This window comes from Bombus fervidus, chromosome 8, assembly GCF_041682495.2.
Source record: "Bombus fervidus isolate BK054 chromosome 8, iyBomFerv1, whole genome shotgun sequence".
NCBI lineage: Eukaryota > Metazoa > Arthropoda > Insecta > Hymenoptera > Apidae > Bombus > Bombus fervidus.
In genome coordinates, this window is record NC_091524.1 from 6,192,220 (window position 1) to 6,208,078 (window position 15,859).

Here is a 15,859-nt window from a genome sequence, read left to right on the forward strand (position 1 = left end):
CGCATTTTCTAAAAAAAATCTCATAGTCTGCGTGATAAAGCCATGCACGAAAAATTTAGCCGAAAATCGTCCTTGCAATCTAATACCTGCAGAGTAGTCCAGTGTTATATGCGTATCATATATAACGATGTTAATCTATGCCAATATTTTCTAAAGTTAATGTTCGAGCAGTGTCACAAAGTGTACTAGTTTAAGATTCGCTGTTGTCCAATTTAAGAACTCCTAATGTAATAATGTTTGTCTTAAAGTATCTCTCCTCGACTAGAACGAAGTATCCATAGTAAAACTATAGAATTTCGTTTTTAATTAAGATATGAAAATCTTCACGACTAAAAATCCTTCCTCGAAAAGAAGTGGTTTCTTCTAATTTAAAAATTAAAGTCGCATCAACAATGTAGGAGGATTAGATTATTTTGTGCACTATTATCTATTCATCGACTATAGTCCTTGACTTCTAATGAGTTCCTCGAATTTTTATATTTCAATCTTCCTCTCATTTGGCAAATATGAAAGACTTAATATTCCAAGAAAACCTTCAGCATGGAACGGAAACGAGAAATCAGAAGTATTTTGCAACACAAAGTCCGTCACAATGAAACTATTCAATTTTGTACTTAATTAGGCGAGCTTTCAAACAAAGTAAACCCTTCAAGCAATTGCGGAACATTCCTTTGCTTCTCACGTTCCATATACGTCATATCATCGAATCTTAACAGAATCCGCAAAACGCTTAATTACTTTCACCTTCAATTAACGCAGCAATTCTCATCTCTCAATGTAATCACTCTCATTTATTTCTCTCGCAATATGTACGGACAAGCTAGCTCGTCATCAGTCGCCTTCGTTCAGCAAGCGGAAATTAAGTCGATTCTACCGCGAGATTGTCCATCTGACAGATTGATACCAGCGATGAAACCAAGACAAATCAACAAACCGTGTCAAACACAGAGGCAAAAGCAAGAAAGAAACAAATAAGAAAATAAACCCTTCCTTCTCGTTCCTTTTCGAGCAACAAAAAGAAATGTAGAATGAAAGAAAAAACAAGAACGGCAAACGCCCACCGCGAACGTAGCCGTGTCTTTAATCAAAGCTTTATCTCCGATACACAGCAGCCAACCTGTAATATTCGCGACGCGGCATGTCGGTACCTTCGTCCACGCACCAAGTACGATTTATTGCCGACTGATAGCGCGTCGTAATGCATTCATTATATCAGAAAGTGCACGGGCCGCGGGTGGACAAAAGTCAGCGCGAGATGGTATCCTGGCGGTTGAAGAAGGGCGATTTTTGAGGGACGCGGATCCACGACCCTCGCCACGGCAGATACGCATCCAGGTGTCGGCCTTTCGCGCGCCGACCCCATGGCCAACGACGAAACAATGCTCGAGGAACTCGAAGAACAATGCAGCAAGATATGCCTAGGTCGGGGCTGACCTCCAATACAAGCCGACGCGTTTGCGCGATCGGCGGAATTCCAGCGAGAGGCCGCGCGACCGAACAGCCGACAGAGTGGCACAGCATTGCTTGGCATTCGAGAAATGCAGATAAAGGGAAAATTTAGCGCCACGATCGAGGGCCAGCTCGATGTACCTTCTATAGGGTTCGTGCATAGCGACCAGTGTTGGCTCTTGATGGGAGAAAAAAAGTGTATTCGACAAAATATGACGCGGAATCTCAGGATGCAAGTATTAGGAGGTTTAAGAGGGTATATGTGAGGAAAATTGTATACTTAGATGAAAGTGATGTAACGCGGTTGTAAAATTGATGGGGAGCTGAAGTTTAATGTTTCACCGCAAAAAGCGATAGGATCTTAATACTACATAGTTTTGTACATATATGTATACAATGAGATTGTCTTTAATATATAAACAAGTATTGCAACATGATGTACATTTCTTCTACGAAACAAATATTGAGTATCAATGAGTATCACTTCTCACTGCTCTAAATTTGTAGACGCGTTATAGATTCGTTTTCAATCAATATATTTGGGAAAACTTGAATATCTTGAATATATCAAGGAGATCGATGATCTTTGGTTTGATTGATATTGCAAGGGTTGCGAGCAAGAAAGTTGAGAAGTAGTGGAATTTGTTGTGGGATTTAGATAGGAAAGTTTAACATTGAAGAAGCAATTTGTAGGTTGAAAATCCGATTACCAATAACTTTTCGGTGTAGGTATAATCTTAAAATAAGAATGAAAAAAAAAAGATTATAGTCCATGACCTTGTTGAATTATCGTCTCTCAAATAACTATAATATAATTTTAATGAATATCCGGAAATTAATTGTTTAAAAATTTATTCTTCGATATTCCTACTGCAATTTCTTCGAATTTCCTTCTCAAAAAACGTAATTGCACACCGCAGTCGAAGGAATTCTGCGACAAATAATGGTTGCTTCTGTTCGAAATTCTGCATGCCTGGAAGCAGATCCGGCCGATTAATCGGTAAACGACATTATTAATTTTCGAGTTGAGTGCAAAAAAGGCATGTGTTATCTTTGCGGATTCGCGAACAGATATATATCGTTTCGTGTAATTCAGCTTCACGTTTTAGCGCCGGCTTTTTTCAAAGTGTATTTATACGGACCGATAATACAACATGGTTCCTGCTTTAGATGGAATCACGTTTCGAATTTTGCCGATGCTCGATAATCGAACAGTCCAATCTCTGATCTTCCTTTTGCACGCGTTGTGCATTGTTTGCCCACCGTTGTGTATAACTGCGAATTAATGGCAAGTAAACCAAACCATTCGAAAATTATCCACGGACATCTTCTGATCGACAAAATATGTTTAGAGTACGTAAAAAGTAAGATCATATGTGACTTAGTTATATGAAAATAGTTATAAAAGTCTTCAGTTAAGATCAGACTAGTGGAATGAAAAATACAAGAAATTATAACAAAACACATTTGGATATTGAGTAGAACTTTTTTTAAAATAAAATTAAAAGATGATACTATAAAAGTAGTTTATAAAGATAAATCTATACCTAAGAAGATAAAATTAGAAGGATAAGGATATTGATAAAGAGTTGTTTAAAATATTCATAAAATTTTATTTAATATTATAAAGATAAAGATTAATATTAAAATATTATAATGCACTATGTATTAAAAGGTATTTAGGGGTACTTTTCTGATCGGAAAGTATTAAATTCTTAAATGCATATTAAATGCAAGTAAGACATGTAACAGTACTTGCTAAATATATCCAGCAAATATTAAATTGGTCAGAATGTCTTTTAAAGAAGTACTTGAGTTGGAATAAATCTCTGAATGCTATTAATCTTGTGTGATTCGAGTCAATTTGAACTTGATTCACTACTTACGCGGCAAATTGGCCATTTTTTAAGTTAAATTATCAGCACGAATTTCCATAACGTATCATTACTGCTCATTTACCCTGCAAGGCATTCGTATTTTCCACTGTAGATTTACAGGTACAAATGATTTCTCGGATACATTAGACTAATTTATCCATTTGCATTCATACCAGAAAGAATAATACCTATACTGTTCATCGAGTGCTTGATAAAGCAATTCGTGATCAGATATAAGAGAAAATGTTTCTTATCGTTACATTAACTTAAATAAAGTTGCAGCCTTCATAAAATTAATAGAGTTGAAAACTCCAATTGTAAAAATACAATTACTTTATATTACGGCATTTATAAGCTATCAATCTGTAAAAAAATAATATTTAATACGAAATATGTTAACCTTTATTTTACTGCATTCGTTCTCGCCGAATATTGCTTTAATTTCAATTACCCTTGAATATGACGTATCTGCCAGTATCTCTAATCCAATTGTTAATATAGATATAATGGAATCAGAAATTATTTGATATCATTTCAAGAAACATTTATTCAAATACAATATACCAAATGAGATCAAAAAAATCATATCGCCTAACAGCTAAATAAACTAATTCGGCGAAAGATTATTTGCTTATCCAATTAAACTAACGCGCAATTATTTCAAAATAGCACTTATTCAAATAATCATTTTTCAAATATGTTACATAAATAACGCTCGAACTTGTCAAAATAAAATACCAAAACGCACACTTCTCTATCATTTTATAACACGCTTGATTAATAAATTACTTTTTATCTGATATTGCTTTTCTAAACGTAAACATTCCGCCAAAGAATTCAACTGCTCACAATCAGTACCTCTATTCAAATTACCTACCTCTTACTTCAAATTCAAACCAAACTTCCGTATTAATATCCATATTACAGCATCCATAAACATACCACTGAAACGATGCTTTTCAATCACTGTCCATTTCGGTAGTCATAGAATTCAACGATTAGTTAGTAATACCATAACACTATGGTATTACACATACCGTTACACCTATCTGGATGATGCCTTCGCGGCTAATGTACATCGTAAATAGAGTTCAGCGTCCGATATCTATCGGATAAATTTTATTCGTGAACCGTTGGAGCGGTAGCCAGGCGACGTGAGGTATCCTCAAACATAAATTCCGAGCGGGCGTATCGTTAAAATCTCCGTGGAACGTGCGCGCGAGCACACCGCGTCACCTGGCATTCCCGGAGATTTCGATGCGTGGTCGCGAACGAATTCGAGAGTCGGAGACGGGGCCCGTGATGACGTGAAAAACTGGCGGGATCCTTGCGCTCTTAACTTAACGAAGGTCGTCCCGCTTATACGCAAGGTCGGTTATTCATCCGCGTTTATTGCACAAGGATTTCATTAAATCGCTTTGTATTCCCCAATAGTCATCGATGTGGGTCTATCGTAACGTCAGGAGAAAATAGCAGAACGGTTCCGTGGCTCGATTCGACGAATCTCTGATGTTACCCGTTACGAAGATCGTGCAACCCGCGATCAGAATGACTCCAAAAAGAAGAAGATGATTGCTCGATCGACCATGTCCTGTTGGGTTCTTCCGTTGTACTAATTAACTTTTGATTTTCATCCTTTTATCTTGGTCCGTTCACGATTTTAAAATGCCTGACGAGCTCGCGATTTTTGTATGGTTTTATTGCTTTTTTATAAAATTAGTTTGAACGTAGTTTTACGAGCCGAAACCAGTTTCGACGAAATTTTTACGAGGATTTCTTTTCCTCTTTGCAGAAACTGTTTCGTTGCAGTTTACGTCCTTTTGTTGCATCACGCCGGATGGTACATACAATTCGCAACAGCTTCATAAAGATTGATTTTATTGTGTTTCAAGAAACTTATGGACAATCGCGATACAATTCGAAGCTAGCCGCGTGATGCATCGTTCGAGTTTATTTTATTCGGTGCAATTTTCGAAGACTTTTACTTTGTCTCCGAGTGCTTTTTGTTTTAAACGGTACCGAATTTATGCCTGCGATAAACACTTCGATCATGGTAAAAGACTCCTCTTCGTACAAAAACGACTTCGAACGACCTTCGGAGAATACACTGCATGTTAAGATTTGAAAATTGTCCTTACAGTTTTATGGTTTTCCAAAAGAATCTGATGAGTCACCCTTATACTTCGAATAAGTTTGTTAGCTTTTTATTGAAAAATATTTCTATATCTATCTACTAATGAACAGTGAAAATATTGCACTAATGGTCGTTTAAAATTTTTCAAATCGATTTTTACTGTCGATCTTTTCTCGTTCAAGTATTTCAAGAAACATTCAATCAATGAAATGTTTATACTGGAGATTGGTTCAATAATCTGTGTAATTAGAATGTTCATAAAAAAAAATATATATATATCATAAAATTTTCAATCGGTACTTCCTATTTTTCTGAATTTATAAGTTCATAATAAGTGAACACAGAAAAAATGTGGCTTAATAAAATCAACTAAAAAAGCCAAAGTAATGGTGAGTCAGAAAACAAAATGCTACGCAATAAAAACTTATTGTAAAGATATCCAAAAGGAACGAACTCCTCGTTCTCCGTGCATAAACACGTTATGTACATAGGTATTCAAATATATGTTACTGTACGAAAATTAACCAAAAAGCACGTAGATAATAATATCGGTAATAATATGTTACTTTTATAATATTTTTTAGATAATTACATTCCATTCTTAACATTACCATACAACAACAACGCTTCATGAATACGTTACGTACTGTCAGTCGTGTTTCTTTAATCAAACATTCGGTCGATCCTTTTTTTCTCTTCGCAAAGGTTCATCCTTTAGGTTGATTCATTAAAATTTACACATTCGATACAACCATGTAGGATGTAATATTTCTGACACGATTAAGTGCTCCCAATCAACCGCAATAAAGACATGTACATAGCAAAACGACGAGAAGAAGCTGCCGAAAAAATTCGTTAACCGTTTCGCTGGCAATTTACTCGTTGGAAGTCAGAGAACCGTGAAAAATTACAGAAAAGGACGAACATTAAGGGCACGTGGGCGGTAAATCCAGAAGGCGAGTCTGCACTTTTATAGAGCACTCTTGTCTGTGACAGATCGCTGATGACCTTGAGCTCGTGGTACCGATCGCTATCGAACTAATTAAGGTGCCTTCGAAGAACGAATATCACTGTTGAAAACTCGTATACCTTCATACATACATATGTATATACTATATATACTACACGAGAAGGAACCTGAAAGTGTAGCGTGATGCTCCCCTAATTTTGATTAATATTTATGAATAATTCTTGTGTTAATTAGTGCTACTCACGTTCACGGTCTCGTGACGGTATCACGTTTGTGCCGTCGCGTCGACGAAGAGTTCTTAACCTTCGATCGTTTTATAAGAATTCAATGTCAGATAGCTGATTTAGTGCAACCATACGTTCGAAGATTTGACTGAAGATTTTTTGACGTTCTCATGTTTTCTTTTCAAGAGAGAGATATAAGCGAGTCATTTATAAGTTACACTGATTAATCTCATAGGTAAAAAAATGGAGATTATATGGTGAAATTAAGTGGCGATTGTTTATGCATTTATGCGAAATTAATATATATAAGAATGTAGATAGTATACATAAAAATATAGATAGTATGTATAATACTTATTATAATGTTTCAGGCGTGAAGCAAGTCTCTATTTGTTTTTCATTTCTTTCACTGTGTTTATAAAGATATAAATTTACATAAATATCCGCAATCTAGTAATGATGCCATGGGTATAATTTTTTAAAATTTATAACATTTCTTTGCGAAAAACAACTTTCTTGTAATTTTTGATCCGTAACGCGAAACTTTAAGCTTAAACACCAACTGCTTTGTAAATGCTTTCGAATTTTTACATATACAATTATATATACAAAGATAATTTATTATTCGACATTTAACTGCAGATAAAATATCACGTATAGGTACGTGATTAAAAATAATTCGAAGGATACATTCCACATATTCTTACAGCTGAAATAACCCGATATTGTCAAGATGCAGTAAAATGTAGCATTATGTATTATATTAAAGTTTCTTTGACTGAATAATGAGCACTTAAACTACATCATAAATGAACGTTACCTGATCGCGAATGTTAATTATGGTTCAGCTTTGTGTGCATGAATAACACGATTGGTGGTACTATTAAGGGTTGGAGGTGTCAGAGCGTGCATTTCATTATTCTTTGCAACTAACAAAAGAAGGAAAAGGAACGCGGCAATACATCAGCGTCACATTTTCCTTGTTGTTATGTTCTGATTAGGACGAGATAAATTAAAGCGTCATTTAATTGCGTTATATGTGTTATAGTTAACGCTTCGACGTAATGTGTAACGTATGTTTCACAATACTTTCACTTACACCATTGTGCAGCAACAAAAACTTAATCAGACGTGAATATCACGGTCATAGCTTTAGCGCATAAACGAGGTGAACTAGTGTCTTGGAAAAAAACGCCGCGATGGCGATCAGGTCGTTACTATGCTTCATTTGCTAGCAAGGGAGTGACCAGAAGGTACAGTAATCCTAGAAGAAAAGTTCCTATAACATCGACGAATTGTCTCTCGATGGCAAATTTGGGATGTCGTTGACTTGGTACAGTTTCTTGTCTTTATCAGTAACTCGATATAAATTCAGTCTTTTCAGTATAGCGATACGTGATGTATAAATTAAATAGAAATTAATACATTATTATGAATCAAGATTAGGTCCACAAGCAAATTTATCTACGAATATTCCACTAATAATAGAAATTAAAATTATTAGGACAGGCTTTAAATCCAACCCTAATATTGTTGATATTGTAATCTTTCTATCATTGATGCATATTAATGAACAAAATCTAATTGGTTCCTTTTACTTGAATGTAAAGGACATTTAAAATATATTTTAAAGTTTGTTGAGACTTATTCTCGGGGATATTTAAAGTTTCATTTCTTGTAAAACTCTTTCACTCAAAATTTACGTATGCAGAACACGAATATAGAACGCAATGTTTCGAGTGAACACTCCCTCAATTCGATCTTGTAACGCTAATAAATTCAGGAGACGAAGCAAACTCACTTTCGAGAATTTACCGAATATGACTTGCGTTTCGCATAAAATTAGCAACAAATTATCAACTGTGAATTTCTATGCATTTTACAGAACCACATGTTCACGTAGAAACAGATGATAATTTGAGCTGAAGAATTCTAATGAAGAATTTTTTCATTTTCATAATACATCATTTTTATAACCCTATAAAGATACTACAAAGTTTGATGTATTTAGACCTAACCAATTAATATAGAAATGCTAATAAATACAAAGGTGTTCATTGCTAGCCACTGCATAGCATATCAGCCATTCTCGTTTCCATTATCTGCCTACTTCCACTATCCATCGATTACCTGTCCCTTCAGTCAATTAAATGAAAATGGGAAAAGACCGAAGAAATCTTGCCAGAGGGACGAAACACTATTCGAAACTTATCCGATATCACGGTTTCAGTGTCCAGGAAACTTGATAAGCATATCAAGCAAACATTCTCGTTTCGTTCTCCGCCCACTTCCAGTATCCATCGACTACCTGTCCTTTCAGTCAGTCAATTAAATGGAAACGAAGAAAGTTCGAAGAAATGTTGCCAGAGGAACGCAACGCTATTCCAATATTCCCCGATATCTCGGTTCCAATATCCACGAAAGATCCCTGTCCGTTCGATTCAACAATGACACGTATCAATAGGGGCGCTAGAGGGGGGCGCGTGATTCGTCAAGCTCTCATGACGTTCCGGTTAGCCGAGGTAAATCGTAGGGAGCACACGGTGGCGGAGGTTGAGAATCGCGTGTTAGAGAGAGGGTAGAGAGGCGAGTAGAGGCGATCGGTTCTCTCGGATCAGCTGTGAGAGCGGCGTGGCGCCGTGTGCCGCGGCTCTGACCCGCTGTCAGTTGCCCGAGCCCTGTGCTACGGTTAGGACCGTGCAATCGTCACCTTTTAACGAGCACGAGACAAGCTTACGGGATCATCACCGAAACGACTGGGCTCTCACGGCCGCGTCGTCTAGTCCTCGTTGCGAATCGCGTCGTTTCATCGATGAAGATTGACCACGGTCAATCGAAACACGGTACAACTTGAAGATCAGGATCAAACGAACGTCGTTGATACGTGAACTGCTCGTTGTCCACGGTCGATTTGTAGAACGTGAGTCGGATACACGGATTAGCGAAAGAAACAGGCAAGAAAGAAACAGTGATCGATCGCGTTCCGTTTCGATCGATCCGTGTCGGAGCACACCATCTGCTTGAAATCGTGCCCCATGATCGACTGGGATTTCTAAAGATCACGAGCCGCTCGTTGAAAGCTTGAAATTGCGCTTCGATCATCCGCGATCGTTGATCCTTACGTTTCGAACGTGCCGACTTGAGGGAGAAAGAGATAAAGAAAGGGAGAGGAGATTGCCGGTTCGAACATCGTGGTGGTTTTTGTGGTGGAAAAGTGATTCGAGGTTAATCAAAGAGAAGCTCGACAAAGCCAAGGGCCGCATGCTTCGCTAACAAGTCTCAGGATGGTCTGGTAGAGGAGGAGCCTGGTGGTTCGATCGCGAGAAATGGCGTGCGGAATATCGTTCGAAGCGACTGCCACGAGCACGGTACTTTTCCTGCTGGTGAGTAGCATTCTTTAAATTATCATGAACACGTGTATGTGTTTCATTTGGATAGCCGTTTCTAATAGATTTGATAGAATGGCCATCGGAAAGCGGCACTTTCACTTTTTACGCGAAGTCCTGTACGGCAGAATAGGTGTACTCGTATTCCTGAAGCCTGGCTTTTTCATTGTTTATGGCGAAACGAACGTCACATCGCTCGTGGAAATACGTAATGTGTTGTACTCGTCGTCGAGAAGTTCGTTCATGTTCGGAATGTTAAATTTAAGAGGCGAGTTATCGGCTTTAAATCACTCGAGTTCGCGATGCTTTTGTTTACGTGCTCGAAAGACGAAGTTCGAACGTGAATTATTTTTACGAGCGGCTTAGCTCGTTCGTGTGGTCACTTGGTGTAAATATGAGTATCGCCGGTACGGTTGAGGTACTTTCGAGATGCATTGTACTGTACCTAAACGCTATGTTTGGTAAGAGTAACATTCACGGTGAACTCGGTGGAATTTAAACTTGATCGTACGTATACCTTAGACGCATACAATTTCGTGTGCTATCTTGTCCTGTAAGCTTTTAACCAGAGATCGTTGACCCGTAGCGGTTTTAGTAGTATTAGTTGTATATTAAACGAATAAAATATTCTGCAATGAACAATGAGTAAATAGAAATATATATTGTATATATTTTATTATTCAGTAAATATATTTATTTATTGGCATTTACTCAGAATACACTAAATTAAATAGAAAGAGAATAATCTTCAATGTTGCTTGTTCAATTTCTTATTAATATTATTTAATTATTAATTAATTATTAAATAAAAAAGCTCGTGCATATTTATGAAAATGGATATTAATTGAAATCAGATGCATTAAAAAGAATGATATTTAATGCCACTTCTTATAATCGAGATGCATTTACGAACATCAGATATAACATTAATATTTATAACTTCCTGATGTTTTAAGAATGCGTAATCTCATTTCAAGATTTTCAAAACTTACGAAACACTTATGCATCGTCAGATTTTATATTCTCGGTATATATACTATAATATAACTTATGTAATTTATATAATGAAAAATCTCAACGACAATGTGCCTAAGAATAGTTGTCTGTTTCATAAATTACATTTACTTTAAATAACTCCAAATTACATCACAGGCGTAAATGTCATGAATTCGCCAACATCAACCTTTGTTACGTCCTCAACGCGATCCGTCATACACTTTCTGAAACAACACCCTTTATATACAAACCGTGACATTTTGTCCGGTGATTTCATCAATGTTCCTATAGCATGTTTAACAATGTTTTACTTAATTTCAAAGTTGAGTATGTATTTCGAAAGTAACTGTAGATACTATAAAGTTCTATATAATAATATTCTATAATATTAAGTTAGTCATTTAATTTTATCTTAAAATATATTTTGCAACTATTTAATTATATTTTATAGTACGATGATTATATATTGTTAACGGTTGAGCATTTTTTAGCAGTATCGTGTTAATGATGTGCAAATTACACAGGCTGAAATTGTTAATTCAGGTATTTGCAATCATCCCTATTACAATAGACTTTCACCAAGACAGTAACGCCTATTGTTAAATTCTGCAATCATAAATCATCTCGCTGCCCTGTACGATCTTTCGTTTAAATAGTAATGGAACATTTATACACGAAAAGTATCAGTGAAAGTTATCATAATTATCCAAACAATTAATTTTCCAAATATTCGAATTCTTCGTAGAATTTACTCACAAATTCAACTATATAATTTTATTATGAAAAATTTTATTTCTATTTGTTTCTCCATATTCTAATTTCTAATATTTTGAAGCACTATAAATATGTATAAAACGACATGCAAATTTTTATTTCAAGCAACGAAGAACTAAAATAAATTGAATTCTATATGAGTAAATTTCTATTTATATATTTACCACGGTATCACATATATAAAAAAGATACTTGCACCACTCTTTCGCCAACTCCTTGAATTACCAATTCCTTAAAAATTTTCTGACATGCGGATCACAACCTACCCCACGACGACACACTTAACCACATCCGGCGGCACGACCGATCGAAGCAAGGTATCCAACCCGACCACTCGGCGATCACTCAAAAAGTCATTATCACGAACCCGTTAACATTAACCTTCACGCGCCTCGAGCGTGGACAGTCGCGCTGCCAAGAACACCTCTTCCTCGCACGCAAACCGTGACATTTCTCCGCTTGATTTCATCAACGTTGCCCCATCATATTTAATAACGTTCAACGCACTCTTACAACTTTTCTTAAGATGACAACTTCGTTAAGACATTGACTGCCTCGCGAATTTTATATATCTTGCCCTTGCTGTTGCGATCGATTGGAACGTACTATGCCATAACATTTAACTTTTGCAAAACGTCGTATCGCATAATATTTCACTTTTCTCCTGACAATGTTATCCAAGTCATGAATTTTTATTTAGCCGACGAAACTCATCGTACTTTGATTATTCTAAAAAATTTAGTCACGTAGGTCATCGATAATCACCGTGACAGTCAACGCGTTAATCGTTAGAGAGCGTTATTCTATTATGGCTGTAACAAAACTATTCTATCTCGATGCGTGCAAGCAAATCTAGTGGCATTCACACACAGCATGACACACGCATCGGTAGGTGTACGACTAGAGTCAAGGATACAGGCGTTATCTCGCCGGTGATTGCTATACTTCACGCAGGATACACGGCGAATGGACGATTGTGCATGCTCGACCGAGGTTCACGTGCAAATGCACACACGTCGTCGCCGGTGAACGCTACTCTCGTTATGCAAGCTGGTGGAATGTTAAGCTGCCATGGTTCCTTCGGAAGATTACGCTTCGATGATTTATCTTGTGCAATGGAACTCGCAAGCACAGCTAGTTGAAACGTTTTAGACGAGATCCTGTCATGTCAAAAATCGATGGAAAGATTCGATTCGTGATTAGTCGTGTCGTTTAATCCATTAAGCGCCAACGTTGCGTTAAGTCAACGTTTCATTGGTTATTCTTTGCCAGTCCATTCACACGGTGGAATTTTACTTCTTAACGGCGCGTTGATTAAGAGAAATTCAAACGATTTGCTTAAAATTTCTCCATTGTTATTTCTCCTTCCATCTAGATTCCATAATATTATAGAATTTGAAAGAATTGGAGTGTTTAGAGCATAACGATGAAAATATGTTCTACGTACAAGTACTTTTATGAGTAAAAGTAGGATTCTGACATGATATAATTGAATATGAGAACCGCTTATTAGATCGAAACATATAAGACTGTTAAATGTGGATTATAAATTGACGAATTCTCGTAAAACACCAGAGGTACAATTACATGAAAGCAAAATTTCAATATTTTCCATATTTTTAATGTTTCTCAATATTTTAATATTATGACAAGCGATATTGTTAAAGTTATAAAAATGTTGTAACGATACATGTTTAGTTGCAACAATAAATAAAACAACAATTTTGATAGTATCAAATTGCATAATGCTGTGTAACAATGCATTCCCTTAAATTCCGGTGACACCCGACGTTAAGTACAAACTTATTGTGCGCTCGTTGCGACGAATAAAATACGAGTAATCGATATTCTTTTCACGCATTCCTTGAAACGCCAGTTCGCAAATTTTGTACATTGCACTCACTTTCTCTGCACGTATTGGAAGAATATAAATCATTGCATTAAATTCACCGTCCATTGTAACGCATCGTAACGTCCTATTCTTCGGAGAAACTGGAAATCTTCACGTTAACCTAATAATGCTTCCTTTGAACTTGTAAAGTAAATCCTACACACGTTCTATATAAGTATCGTATATTTCTGTAGCATGACATAGTGCATCTATTTATATAAACGTTTTATATGTAAATTTTAGTACAATATCATTCTTCAGTGTCTTGCAAAGCTTTTCCACAGACACGCTTGATGATAGTTTAGATATATTATATAAATAGTAGGATCTCGTGTGCATTTATTACGCTCTTGTAATGAACAAATAGCATGCTGTGCTTGCACAATACCTAACTACTACAGCTATTATTCTCGCACTTCAATATTTAGTCATAAACATCTCGTTACTTGTACTCGACCGAAATAACAAAATGTTAAACTGATTCTTACGCGTATATTCTAATTGTGTGTTTATAGAACATATCTCGTACATTAATTAATCATAACCGCTTACAATTAAGCAGCTAGTGACTTAGGTAGGTACTAATCATTCTAATAATTACACAAGTTTCTCATCATAGTACAAGTATAATAGAGATACCCGTAACGAGTATCCGCGCGTAATAATCTTTCATTGTAATGTTTCTTTAACCCTTTTAGTAGTATATACTATGTTTCACAATGTACGTGTATTACGCTCTCCTTACGTATTACTACACTGCGAATATCTGTACATTTATGAGCAACTTAAAGGTATAAAAATGTATATGATATGCAAAAATATACGATATACCAAAAGTAAAATATACATTGTAGTATCATAATGTTTAATGAATTAGTATTTTATTCCATACTATATGCACCGTTCCTTTCGCTATTTTTTTGATATCTTCAAGGTTTTCTATAGTTTCTATATAGACTACTTAATTTTCTTCTATCATAGGAATTTCTTAAAGCTAAGATCAGTTTTTCGAAGGACTTCTTTTTCTTCTACCGAGACTTAATGAATTAAACTTTTCTACATCGTCCAACTGAGAAGCTTCCACTCAAATTTACTTCAATTGGAAATCAGCGTATTGTTCAAAATGTCTACTTTCCAGCGTCAGCATGTTTCTCCGTTATTTTTAAAATTCCCAGCTCGTCAGTATCCTGTGTTTGTCTGAGTCGAAAAACTGAAAATTCCGTCAGGACAATAGCGCTGTGGCGTCCATTCGAATTCCTGACGCAACACTCGCGGTGTCCCGGAGCTAAATAAGAACAATTAAAAGCTCGTATTACTGTATCGTGGCCAAAGAGAAAAGTTGAAGGAATTCAAGACAAGTGGGATAGCATCTGGGGAGGTCAGCCGAGGCAACGTGCGGGCCTCTGCGTGGAATATGTGTGTGCACGTGGCAAGAATCGCACGAGAGTATCGAGCTTCGTCACGCAAGCGTAATTAGCGGCTGTAAAAGGGCGCCTCGCGGCCGATAGTAGTAACAAGAATTTCGGAGATTAACGACCGATTAACGCAATTAATCGGCCATGCTTCTTTGAAAAGTATTCGGCATGAACGTCTGATTAATAATCCACACGGCGCTTTTGATAATTACGAAGTGGCTGGTCTCGATGCTCTGATTTCTATAAATAACCCGTTGCTGGTTACTGAAGGAGGATGGAGGAAAAATGAGATCAGAATTTCGATTACGGGATAAGATTGTTATGTTTTTTACGAGGCGAATTTATACTGCGAGATGATGTGGTCATCTTGTTAGGGATTGTGATTAATATCTTGCTTGAGGGTATTGCATAATATTTTGGCAATGATATTTTTAATGTTTTGTAATAAATTATATGGTTTTTGTATTGTGTATCGGTTAGCTGGAAACTTTGTAAGGATTTATTTAGAGGGTTTCGTTATACTTTTTGTAATTTCAGTCGGTGATTTAAATCGTTTAGAATAATTTCCTGATACAATTTTGAATAAGCATATAGTAGTTTGCAGCGTTAGTTGTGTTGGTTGTTTAACCTATTTTCAGATTGTTTCTAAATAAAGTTAAATTTTTGCAATGAGATAATGCGAAAGAATAAGACGCGTAATATTGTACAGTGACTACAGAAAGTCTTTCCGCACTATTGAATTT

At 36.3% G+C, this 15,859-nt stretch overlaps 1 protein-coding gene across 2 annotated transcripts in view; it reads left to right on the forward strand.

Moving 5' to 3' along the window:
* LOC139990369 (uncharacterized) overlaps positions 1 to 15,859 on the forward strand; it is a 174,894-nt gene that overhangs the window by 93,638 nt on the left and 65,397 nt on the right. The window contains exon 1 of one of the 2 annotated variants that reach the window (XM_072009588.1): positions 9,274 to 10,037. The exons of the other annotated variant lie outside the window; for it this stretch is intronic. Within the exon in view, the coding sequence (XP_071865689.1) occupies positions 9,981 to 10,037 (57 nt within the window). The 5' untranslated portion in view covers positions 9,274 to 9,980. Of the gene's footprint in view, positions 1 to 9,273; positions 10,038 to 15,859 lie in introns of those variants that run through there. 2 annotated transcript variants of the gene reach the window in all.